Source organism: Rhinopithecus bieti, unplaced genomic scaffold (genome assembly GCF_001698545.2).
Source record: "Rhinopithecus bieti isolate Rb0 unplaced genomic scaffold, ASM169854v2 scaffold_16234, whole genome shotgun sequence".
Taxonomy (NCBI): Eukaryota; Metazoa; Chordata; class Mammalia; order Primates; family Cercopithecidae; genus Rhinopithecus; species Rhinopithecus bieti.
In genome coordinates this window covers 1,800,028-1,812,634 of record NW_016808946.1, presented here as the reverse complement: position 1 = coordinate 1,812,634, position 12,607 = coordinate 1,800,028, and the positions used below count along the sequence as shown (strand labels likewise).

At 47.3% G+C, this 12,607-nt stretch overlaps 1 protein-coding gene and 1 pseudogene across 1 annotated transcript in view; one reads left to right on the top strand and one right to left on the bottom strand.

The window, feature by feature from the left end:
- Window positions 1-2,720: 2,720 nt before the first annotated feature.
- The window catches only part of UBIAD1 (UbiA prenyltransferase domain containing 1), a 16,887-nt gene continuing 7,000 nt past the window's right edge, over window positions 2,721-12,607 (bottom strand). Inside the window, exon 2 of the mRNA XM_017887991.1 lies at window positions 2,721-5,173. Coding sequence (XP_017743480.1) covers window positions 4,686-5,173 — 488 coding nt within the window. The 3' untranslated portion in view covers window positions 2,721-4,685. The remainder of the gene's footprint in view (window positions 5,174-12,607) is intronic.
- LOC108539318 (ubiquitin-conjugating enzyme E2 variant 2 pseudogene) lies at window positions 11,773-12,105 on the top strand (annotated as a pseudogene).

Sequence of the window (12,607 nt, the reverse complement as noted above, 5' to 3'; positions counted from 1 at the left end):
CCAGCCCAGCATGAGAGGAATGACCCACACAGGGATGGGCAGAACTTCTGCCTTCCTTATTCTGGATGCTAATTCTCCTGTTAATTCTACCTCAGATCACATTAACCTGCATGCAAGTTGGAGCTCATTACTGACTCAGACTAAGCTTTGGCCCAGGTCAAAGGCTCAGGTGTTGGTTTTATTTTTTATTTATTTGTTTATTTAGGAGATGGAGTCTCGCTCTGTTGCCCAGGCTGGAGTGCAGTGGTGCGATCTCAGCTCACTGCAACCTCCGCTTCCTGGGTTCAAGAGATTCTGCCACCTCAGCCTCCCAAGTAGCTGGAATTACAGGCGCTAATTTTTGTATTTATTTGTAAAGAGAGGGTTTCGCCATGTTGGCCAGGCTGGTCTTGAACTCCTGACCTCAAGTGATCCACCCACCTTGACCTCCCAAAGTGCCAGGGCTACAGGCATGAGCCACTGTGCCTGTCCTGGTGGTTTTAATATAGGAGTAAGGGAAGCATTAGTAAGAAAACATAAGACATATTCATATCTTTTCCCACCCAACTCCAGAAGAAGCCAGCCCCGAGCTTCCAAAGGTCATCATCTGAGTGGGATTCAGTACGAAGGTCCTGCAAAGGGCAGAGAAGAAGGGAAATGCTTTGAGTAGGGGAGCTGGATGGGGCATTATCGTAGGTAGAGTGGTAGTGCTCCAAGACTGGGCAGAAATGTGACTGGAGTAGCAGGAATCTGTGCCTCACTGGTACTTGTCACCAGGAAAGGGCATTCTGAACCCTTCTAGAGGAGCGGTGTCCAAGACAAGGGCAGATTCCAGGGCCAAACCCCAGCATCCAGTAGCAGACACGTTGATGGTAAGCAAAAATCCCTGGCTCTGGCCCCACAGAGGCCAGGAGTCCTGGGTGATCCCAGACAGATGGGAGGGTGCTCAAAAGGTAGCTGGCATTGAATTCCCAGCCACCTGACTGGGGAGCAGAATAAATCTGACTCAAAGCAATAAAGGCAGCTGGGCGCAGGGGCTCGTGCCTGTAATCTCAGCACATTGGGAGGCCCAGATGGGTAGATTGCCTGAGGTCAGGATTTCGAGACCAGCCTGGCCAACAAGGTAAAACCCCATCTCTACTAAAAATACAAAAATTATGCTGGGTGCAGTGGCTCACGCCTGTAATCCCAGCACTTTGGGAAGCTGAGGTGGGCGAATCACGAGGTCAGGAGTTCAAGACCAGCCTGGCCAACATGGTGAAACCCCGTCTCTACTAAAAATACAAAAAATTAGCTGGGCATAGTGGCAGGTGCCTGTAATCCCAGCTACTCAGGAGGCTAAGGCAGGAGAATCGCTTGAACCCAGGAGGCAGAGGTTGCAGTGAGCCGAGATTGTGCCACTGCACTCTAGCCCGGGCGACAGAGTGAGATATGTGTAAAATATGTATATACAAAAATTAGCTAGGTGTGGTGGTGTGTGCCTGTAATCCCAGGTACTGGGGAGACTGAGGCAGGAGAATGGCTTTGAATCCGGGAGGCAGAGATTCCAGTGAGCCAAGATCGTGCCACTCCATTCTAGCCTGGGCGACACTGAGACTTGGTCTCAAAAAAATGAATATATAAACAAAGACAAGTGATGTCAGATTCCAGAGTCACTGAGAAAAACTCATCCCCCATATCTCCATGGCTGTCACACCATGGCTCTCCCGCTCTCTGATGTGTATGCTGTTCATTTTGGGACCCCAGTGTATCGCTTTGTATTTATTCACACTACATTTTTCTTTTGACCCATCAAAGCAGCCTTTTGATTTATGAGGCTCCTAATTGTCAGTCATTTTGTAAGCTCTTCCTCCGAGGTTCGTGAAACCTTTCATTTTGGCTGCCTCATCCGAGTCATTAATAACAGGTGTTGAACCCAGCTGAGCAAAGGGCAGAGGGCAGGGCTCCGACTGCTAAGGGCTCCTTCCCAGCTGACACTGACGTGCTGATCAGTTAGCTTACTCCCACCGCCTGTTCAGTCTCTCAGGAATTTATCTAACTCCACTGTTATCCATCCCACGTATCTCTGCCTTGTTCATAGGATATATTGTCCAATGCCTAGCTGAAACCCACATGTACTCAATCTACCTCACATTCTCCATCTATCAGCACAATGACCCTATCAAGAAAAAGAAAAATGAAACGAAGTTAATCTGTCTTGACTGACTGGCTCTTGGCAAATCCACTGTAGCTACATGCCGCCCTCAATGCTTTTTTTGTTTGTTTGAGACAGGGTCTCGCTCTATCGCCCAGGCAGGTGTGCAGTGGCATGATCATAGCTCACTGCAGCCTCGACCTGCCAGGCTCAAGTGATCCTTCCACTTCAGCCTCCTGAGTAGCTGAGACTACAGGCATGCACCACCATGCCCAGCTAACTTTTTAAAATTTTTTCGTAGAGATGGGGTCTTACTATGTTACTTAGGCTGGTCTCAAACTCCTGGGCTCAAGCAATCCTCTCACCTTGGCCTCACAAATTGCTGTGATTACAGGCGTGAGCCACCATGCCCAGTCCCTGCTGCCTTTTCTAAAGGCCCATCGAATCTGGTCAAACCCTACCCAAACCCATCACCAAAGACCAGGTGCCCCTCCACACAGCTGAATGTCCAATGTCACTGCCTTGGTCTCCCTGAGATTTACAAATCAGAGTTCACAATCACACAGTAAGTATGAGGAAAGCAAAAACTAGAAGCCAGACCACTGGTGAACATTTTCTTTCTTTTTTAATTAAGAAGTCTAAAGAAAACCTTCATTGACTCAGGGGACATAATACAAATTATGGTGACATGCATATAAAACCTGGCACCAAATTTGGCCTTTGGGGACATTTATATATAAAAATATGCATTAAAATCCGCACCAGGGCACAGTGCAGAACTGACAGCCCTGACAGGAGTGACCACCAAGGCATATGTGGTAGGTGGACACAGGGAGTCCTTGGTCCTCCAGCCTCAGGGTGAGCCCTGCACGAGAATGACCTACACCAAAAGAGGTCAGAAGGCAAAACCCCTGTGAGCACCAAAATGCCACAAGCCTGGTGTGAAAAAAAATGGTGCTGGGAAGGACGGGGAGAAGGTCGTCCTTCTTCCCCTTGTCTCTGGGCTCTGCCCACTATTAGAAGATTCTGGCTCTCTGCTAGACAAACCACCTTTGATTTAACTTTAGAGGAACTTCTGCAATTTTCAAACTTTTTTTTTTCCAAATAAATCAATCAATTTGAACTCAAGGTTCCATATCATAATTAGCTTGATCTGAAAGATGAAGAACTAGTTCTTACACCATTTTCTGCAGGCCATGACCTTAAATACCTACTAGAATGGCTATAATCACAACAGGAAACAATGATGACCGTTTCCAATCTATTTTAGTCCTGGATCAAATGCAACTGAGCAATTCTGGCCCAGAAATTACACTTCACAGACAATGCAATGAAACGCAACCAGGATAAATGCTGGAATTGCCCCATTCTGAGTGTGACCTCACTGAAGCCCTCAACTATCCACAAAGCCCTGGGGAGAGGCAGGGTCAATACTGCACATCTGTCTTCAAGGATGAAGACACAGCCCCTTCACTGGCGGGCTGATCACTCTGGCTGAACAGAGCTCAAGACCATTTGTCCACTGGCTATTCATTCACTGGGTCCCTGCTCTGCCCATCCTGTGGCTCTGTGGAAAGTGGCAGCTATCCCTGACTCGCTGCTAAGCTGTTGCTCAAATAGTCTGGTTCCACAGATGGGAAACACACAAATGGGAACACCATAGAGGTGGAGAGGTGGAGGGTGGGCATGGGGAGCATCAGAAGATGCAATCGGGAGGGAAAAGCCCTGTGGGCTTTGAGTATCCCACAAGGATGGCAGTGCCTCTACCGTTTCAGGGCTCCTGAGAGTTACTGAAAGGGCTGGGAGTCCTTCCCATCACTCTAGTAGATTCAACAAAGGGAAAACAGCCACCCTACTGATTTCTATCCAAAGGCAGTGATTTTCTCAGTTGCCTCCAGCGTGGTTTTTTTTCCCCTCCCAGTCCTTGGCATGTCTTGCTGCAGGGTAATCTGACACTTTTCCTCAACTGTGGCAGTAAGTGAAAGGAGAGAGGAACAAAAGCATCTGAATCACAATTTAGGCAAAAAGCTGACAGTCACACAGGCTGTTAATGAGGGACTCTCTCTCAGGCAGCATAACTCAGGACACAGGTGCTGAGAGTAAGAGACAGGTAGCCCCTGTGTTAGTGAGGCCTGGCACCAATCATAGCACATCCCACAAGACCAAGAAAGCAGGACGACACTCTGCCCAGTTAGGGTCTTTTTCCAAACTGAGCAGCTCCTTTACAAAGTCTGGGGACATTCTGTACAGAACAAGGAGGAACTAAGTCCACCTCACTGCAAAGTGACCTGAGAACACCCTCTAGTGGAAATTTTTAATAAAACAAGGACCGTGCGCCCAATTCACCTTCTGATACAAGAATGGTTTTTAAATTCCCCATAAAATGAAGAAAAAAAAAAGAGAGAGAGAAACAACATATTAACTTTAAGAACACAAAAACAATTTTTAAAAGGCAGGAGTTCCCACCCATGCTTAGTACCCTGACTGCCAAATCACATTCCTTCCTCAGAGACTCTGACTTTAATATATTCTAAGAAAAGGAGACATGTCGTGGGGGGAGCTACTTGCCCCCTTAAAGTTTGGGCAGACTGCCTGCTGGTGCCAGAATGATGCCAAAGACGTAGAAAAGTCCCAGCAGGAGGTTGAGCTTGGCAGTCCTCTGGGGCAGTTTGTTGAAGGCCTGGCTTCGGAACTGTCTCTCAAGGGAGAAGGCCATGGGAATGGTGAGCAGGGGGAGCGCCAGGCTGATGGTGCAGTGTGTGGCCAGGATGCTGAAGACCAGGTAGGGCAGGAAGAGCAGCGTGTTGTAGAGAATATAGGAGAACGTGGGGCCGATGAGGATGGCCAGGGTGACGATGCCAGCCTCCCGGTCGGACTCCATGTCCCTGGTGTTGTTGGAATGGAGAATGGCCTCGGTGCTAAGGGCAAGGGGGATGGCATAGACCAGTGGGAAGATGGCCAGGGACCCCACCTGGATGGCGTAGGCGAACATCACAGCCAGCGGGCCAAAAGTGATGAGGATGATGAGGTCTCCCAGAGCCACGTATTTGAATCCAATTCCTGCGGCCAGAAAATCCAGAGAGTTGGTGTGAGACCAAGGCTTGAAATTTAGGGACTGTTCACCAGTGAAGAGGCAGGCCACTTCTGGCTGAAAATGGTAAATCCTTAGACTGTACAGGTAGGCACTCATTTCGTCCCTTAACCCCACAGAGCAAATTCTGATTTCTTCTCCAATGACACAGGTGCAGAGAGAATGCCCAGTGAGGCCTCAAGTCCCTCTTCTCAGGTTCATACCCAAGTTTCCCTTCCTACTGTCCCACAACAGAACGCTGCAACATAGCACACTGGGCACCCACTACACTCTTAGTTCAATGGGAGAGCCCAGGAATGATCCAAAGGTCTTAGAATCCAGTTCTTTGCTGTCTTTCACCCTTCACCAACCCCTGCAAGACACCGTGAGATCAATCCCTCACAGAACAGCCACCCCAGCCTTCTACTTTTCCACCTCCTTCCCTTACAATCTCAAGGCATCTTCTGGTTTTAAAAACCCCCAGTGAATCTCAGTGAAATTTCAGGGTCCCTAAATGGGCACCCCTGCAACAAGTAAAACAGTGAGGACAGGAGAGTCATAATGCTGCTTCCCTCCTCTGTCTCCCATGAGGTTGAAACTAAACCACCCCTACCTCCTGCTTCTGTCCTGCTCATCTACTTCAAAGACTGTCTAACCCACTTCCTTCAAAACTACCCATTCTCTCCATCCCCGGGGCCACACTCCATCCCCCTTACCCCATTCCCAAATCTACCTCATGGTCATCTTATGCCTGGGATACTGCAACATCCTCCAAATTGGTCTACCAGCTTCCAATCTCATAACCCCTCCCCCTCTCCATCCCTAATGTAATCTCTAAAAAGGAGTTGGAGTGAACATTTAAAAATAGGAATCTGGCCGGGTGCAGTGGCTCACACCTGTAATCCCAGCACTCTGTGAGGCTAAGGCGGGCGGATCACCTGAGGTCAGGACTTCGAGATCATCCTGGCCAACACGGTGAAACCCCATCTCTACTAAAAATACAAAAATTAGCCAAGCGTGGTGGCACACACCTGTAATCCCAGCTACTCAGGAGGCTGAAGCAGGGGAAATGCTTGAGCCTGGGAGGCAGAGGTTGCAGCAAGCCAAGATCATGTTACTGCACTCCAGCCTGGCAGACAGAGCGAGACTCTGTCTCAAAAAAAAATAAGTAAATAAACAAATAGATAAAAAAGGAATCTGACCACTCCCTCCCCCAACATACACTTAAACCCTTATCAACCGCTCACCCTGGGGATAAAAGTTCCAGATCTTTAACCTGGCTCACCTGTGGCCCCGCCCTACCTCTCCTGCGTCACCTTGAGCTTTCCTCCCCTCTTCACACAGACTTCTTCCAATCCATCAGAGCCTTCAGACACCCCTCCCTTGGTCTGGCTAACTCTACTCACCCTTTAAGACTTTAAAGACCATTCCCCAGGACCACCTCCCCTCACCCCTAAGCCACATTTGATCCCCTTGCAATATGCTCCCCTTGGTAATCTGCCTGCCATGTTCAAAAACTTCATCATGCTTCTAATTAACCTCCACCTTTCTCACTAAACGGTAAGTTCCATGAGGGCAGGACGTGTGTCTGGCTTGGTCACAGCTCACTCCCCAATACTTGGCACAAGGGCTGAACTAAACACAGAGCTACAGTAACAAGCACCTGGAATTCGGGACCAAGGTGAGGAAAAAACCTCCCACTCAGACTGAAACAGGTAAAGCAGCATGGAATGGGTGAAGCTGAGGGAGGTGACCCACGCACTGATTGCTACAGAAGCTTATAAAACTCCAGTTCCAAGCAAGTTACGAGATGTGGACTCAGGATCAGAAAATAAACCTCTGGTTAGGCATTTTAACCAGTCTAAAATGACAGATGTTCCCACTACCCACAGGAATCAAAATAAAATAAAATGACAGATAACAATGGTCTTCGAGGCTCAAAAGCCATGGGAGCTAAGGAACAAGATCCACCCCAAGTTCACCTTCACATCAGCGGCTGGGGTTCCTTGGTGCTAAATACACACCCTTAGTTCTTTAGAACAAAGTGTCTCCAGGGAAGGGCATTAAGGCATGGCCACTGACACTCTCCAACACTTGGCAAGTTAATTCTGCACCCTCAAGACAAATTTTTTTTTCCTTCTATTTGGATGATTTTTATACCAAGCCATGTTTTCACAAATAATTTGGTTGTATGAGGACATGCCCTCCAGGAGGAAGTTCCCTCAAGCACAGAACGAGCTCCAGTTCAGAATTAGTAAATTGATGTCTCTTGCAATATCTCACACATTTAGGGGACTACACCCGCCCAAAGAAGATGCTGGGCAGGAATACTCCCAGCACAGACCAAGCCAGTTCCTCTATAGCCAGTTCCAGCCTGACCAACATGGAGAAACCCCATCTCCACTAAAAATACAAAATATTAGCCGGGTGTGGTGACACATACCTGTAATCCCAGCTACTCGGGAGGCTGAGGCAGAAGAATCGCTTGAACCCTGGAAGCAGAGTTTGCAGTGAGCTGAGATCGCGCCACTGCACTCCAGCCTGCGCAACAAGAGCAAAACTCCATCTCGAGAAAAAAAAAAAGGCCGGGCATAGTGGCTCACGCTTGTAATTCCAGCACTTTGGGAGGCCACGGCGGGCAGATTACCTGAGGTCGGGAGGTCAAGACCAGCCTGACCAACATGGAGAAACCCCATCTCTACTCAAAATCCAAAAAAAATTAGCTGGGCATGGTGGTGCAAGCCTGTAATCCCAGCTACACGGGAGGCTGAGGCAGTAGAATCGCTTGAACCCAGGAGGCAAAGGTTGCGATGAGTAGAGATCACACCATTGCACTCCAGCCTGGTCAACTAGAGCTAAACTCTGTCTTAAAAAAAAAAAAAGGATGATGTAAGCAAGGTTGAGCAGAGGTCTCTGTCCCCACCCCAAAACCAAGAGCAACCCACTCTGGGGAGGAAAAAGATCTGGTTATCTGACACAAGAAAACAGTAGAGCCCTTGGGGAGAAAGCCGTTTCCTAGCATTTGATACATGGCCCAAGGCTCATGTGCTCTACCTGATTCAGAGACGTGGCCCATCTGGGAATTTCCTTTTAGGCATTCCTCCTCTCCCAACCCCATTTTCTGAATGAGCTTACATAGTGAAATACTGGGCCAGTTCTCCACATGGCAGCCAGAATGAATCTGTTAAAACATAAATCAAAAAGTTGGCAAGATGCAGAGCAACTGGAACTCTTGCTGGTGGGAGTGTAAAGAAGTACAACCCCACTTCAGAAAACAGTTTGGCAGTTTCTCATAAAATTAAACATCATCTGCCCTGTGACCCAGCAATTCCACTCCTGGGCATTTACCCAAGAAAAATGAAAACAAATATCCACAAAAAGACTTGAACATGAATGTTCAGTCATAATAGCCAAAATATGGAAGCAATCCAAATGTCCCTGAACAGGAGAATGGATAAAGAAGTTGTGGTATGTTACAACGGAATGCTACTCAGCAAAAAAAGGGACTACTGATATACACAACAATGCAAGGAATCTCAAAAACATCACGCTGAGCAAAAGAAGCCAGATGAGAGCTCAGACTGAAATACACATACATACATAGATAGTTCCTACTGACTGGTTCCATTTGTATGACCAGGGAAACCTAATCTATGTGAGAGAAATCAGAACAGTGGTTCTTTCCCTGCCTCTGGATGGGGGCAGGGAGTGTGGGATTGACAGGCAAGAAGCACTAGGAAGCTTTCGGGGGTCATGGAAGTGTTCTGGATGATGACAGGGGTGTGGGTTATGCAACTGTATACGTTTGTCAAAATTCATCAAGCTGTTAACACTAAAAATCTGTGTATTTCACTGTGTGTCAATTATATGTCAGTAAAAGTCAATGTTTAAAAAAATCCTAAACCAGATTATGTCACTACTCTGCTCAATATATTTCAATGCCTCCCCATTTGTTCATTGGATGAATATTTACTAAGTAATATTACATGCCAGGCACTGCTCTGGGTGCTAAGGGTTCAGCTAAGACCAGAGACAGAAATCCCTGACTGCAGGGAGGGAGCTCGCAGTCTAAGGGGGAAGATAATTAACAAATTAAGTACTTTATATGGCACGTTAGAAGGTAACATGTGCTATGAAGAAAACTAACCACAGAGAAGAGCAGCAGGGGGAGTATCAGGTGGGGGCACAGAGTAGGTGTGTGATTTCAAGCAAGGTAGAAAGCAAGGCCTCACTGAGAGCTGACATTTGGGCAAATAGGTGAAGGAAGCGAGAAAGTGAACCACACTGTTAGAAGCAGGAAAAGCATTTCAAACAGAGGAAGCTGCATCTACAAAGGACCTGAGGGAGGGGCAGGAGGAGTCGGGCATGCTCCTGGACTAGAAAGGAGGGTAGTGTGGCTGGCCCAGGATAAGCAGGAAGAAAGGAGGAGGGTGGGTCAGAGAACGGGGAGGGGGGGAGAGTAAAGTGTGGGCAAAGAATGTAGGACCCTGGGGGGGTCACTGTAAAGACCCTGGCCTTTACACTGAGTGAGATGGGAGCCACTGAAGAGTTCTGAGCAGGACTGACAGGGCTGCCCTGTATTTTAACAGAATTACTATGGTGGCTGAGTGGGAACAGCCTGAACGGGACCAGAACAGAGGTAAAGAGACCAGCCGGGAGCCTGCCACAAAAATCCAGGGACAGTGATCACAGTGGTGGCTGGAGACGATAAGAAGTGGTCACATCCTATAATCATTTTGAAAGGAGAGTCAACAGAATTTGCTGATGAATTGGATGTGAGACGTAGAGTCAAGGACGATGCCCATGGCTTTTGGCTTGAAGAACTAGGATGAAGCTGCCATTGAGCAAAATGGGGAAAAAGCTGTGGGTGAAGCAGGTTTCCTTGGGGAGAAGATCAGGAATTTGGCCTCAGACATATTAAGCTTGCGATGTCTGTGAGACAGTTCCAGGAGAAGTTGCTGAGTAAGAAGTTGGATATGAGTCTGGAGTTTAAGAGTCACTAGCTTAACAGACGGCATCTGAAGCCATAAGCTAAAATCACCAAGGGGGTACATGGAGATAGAGAAAAGAGGTCCAAGGACTGAGCCCTGGAGGCTGAGGAGTAGGACTTGTTAAGATCGCCATGACAGAGACACTGCCTAACTCCCCAACTGTGTCTCATATCCCCTCTGGCTCACACAGACCTTTCAGTAGATCCTAGCCAATGTCACTCTCTCTCCCACCCACATTTGCACTTGGTGGTCCTTCAGCCCTGGAGGAGTCAGCATCACAATCAGACTCCTATTCCACCCCATGGCCAGCTTCTTGTCCTTCCGTCTTCAAGCCCTAGTTTAAATGTCAGTTTCACAAAGACAGCCTCTTCCCTTCACCACCACCTTGTACTTTCTATTACAGCACCTCGTTGATTTCTTCACTGAACTTTTTACAATTGGCTGCCAGGCCACCACAGCCATTTGGTTTTCCTCTTACTCCTCTGGATGCTTGCTCACATACCCTTTACCTGTGCCTTTTCTTCTCCCACCTCTAATGTGGGAGTGTCCCAGGGCTCAGACCAGGACTGACTTTTCTACCAACACTCCCTTCCTTGATGACTTCACCCAGTCCTACAACTTCATCTATAGACCAATGACTCCCAAATATGTAATCTCTAGCCCAGGCTTCCCTGAACTTGAACTACCCATTTGACATATTTGTTAGGAGATTTAAGACATTAAGATGTCCAAAGTTGGCCAGGTACAGTGGCTCACGCCTGTAATCCCAGCACTTTGGGAGGCCAAGGCGGGTGGATCACCTGAGGTCAGGAGTTCAAGTCCAGTCTGGCCAACATAGTGAAACCCTGTCTTTACTACAAATACAAAATTAGCCAGGCATGGTGGCACACACCTGTAATCCCAGCTACTTGGGAGGCTGAGAATCACTTGAACCCAGGAGGCGGAGACTGCAGTGAGCCAAGATCACGCCACTGTACTCCAGCCTGGGAGACAGAGTGAGACTCTGTCTCAAAACAAACAAAAAACAAAACAAAAAACCACGAAGTCAATCTCTTGCTTTTCCCCCAAAACTTGTTCTACCCCCAGCCTTGCCCTTCTCACATAATGACATCACTCCAGATGGTATCTTCCAGTTCTCAGGTCAAAACCTTTGAGTTATGCTTATGCAGCTGTTGAAAGGCAATGGTATGATTAACTGGGGCCTTGAAGATGATGAAGATATGACATTTACAAGGTGGACAGGCATGATTATTGGGCCACCAAGGACAAATTACGAAAAGAGAATATAGGCCTGGCATGGCAGTTCATGCCTACAATCCTAGAACTTTGGGAGGCCAAGGAGGGCAGATCACGAGGTCAGAAGTTCAAGACTAGTCTGGACAACATGGTAAAACCCCATTTCTACTAAAAATACAAAAAATTAGCCGGGCGTGGTGATATGCACCTGTAATCCCAGCTACTTGGAAAGCTGAGACAGGAGAATCACATGAACCCAGGAAGTGGAGGCTGTAGTGAATCGAGATCACGTCATTGCGCTCCCACATGGGCCACAGTGCGAGCCTCTGTCTCAGAAAAAAAAAAAAATATATATATATATATATAGCCTGAAAATAGAAAGTGGACCTAAATACCCAGAAGCTCCCCAATCAGTTAGATTTGTAACAAGAATTAATATGAATGGAATAAATAATTCCAGTGGGATGGTGGATGACTGCAGCATACCAGTATTAGCAAAATGACAAAATTCATATAGCATTAAAGTTGTACTTCAAGAGTTAAGATGTCTAATGATGTCCAAAGAAAATATGAAGCTTCCACAGCCACTGGAAGGACAAACATACAACAATTAAGTTTAGTGGATCTCAAACTTGTCTTATATCAACAACCTTCTACTTGTGTTAATGTCTTGATTAAATATCACAATGCAAAATACCCACATGTTAAAGAAAAGAATTCCAGCTGGTAAACATGACCTGGATATTTGTAAGAATATATTTAATATATGTACACCCATTATGTTTTCAGGTAACAGTAGGAAAAATGCAACTCAATTTTTTTCTCTTGTTGAGGTACTGTCATTTAAACATAAACTTGGAGTACTCGAAATAGAATTCAGGTTTACAAGATGAAAGCACGGTAAGAAGTGTCAGATGGCAGTGGAAGCATGTGTGTTTCTAAAGACTAAAAATCTCAATAAAGGCCGGGTGCGGTGGCTCAAGCCTGTAATCCCAGCACTTTGGGAGGCCGAGACGGGCGGATCACGAGGTCAGGAGATCGAGACCATCCTGGCTAACACGGTGAAACCCCGTCTCTACTAAAAATACAAAAACTAGCCGGGCGAGGTGGCGGGCGCCTGTAGTCCCAGCTACTCGGGAGGCTGAGGCAGGAGAATGGCGTAAACCCGGGAGGCGGAGCTTGCAGTGAGCTGAGATC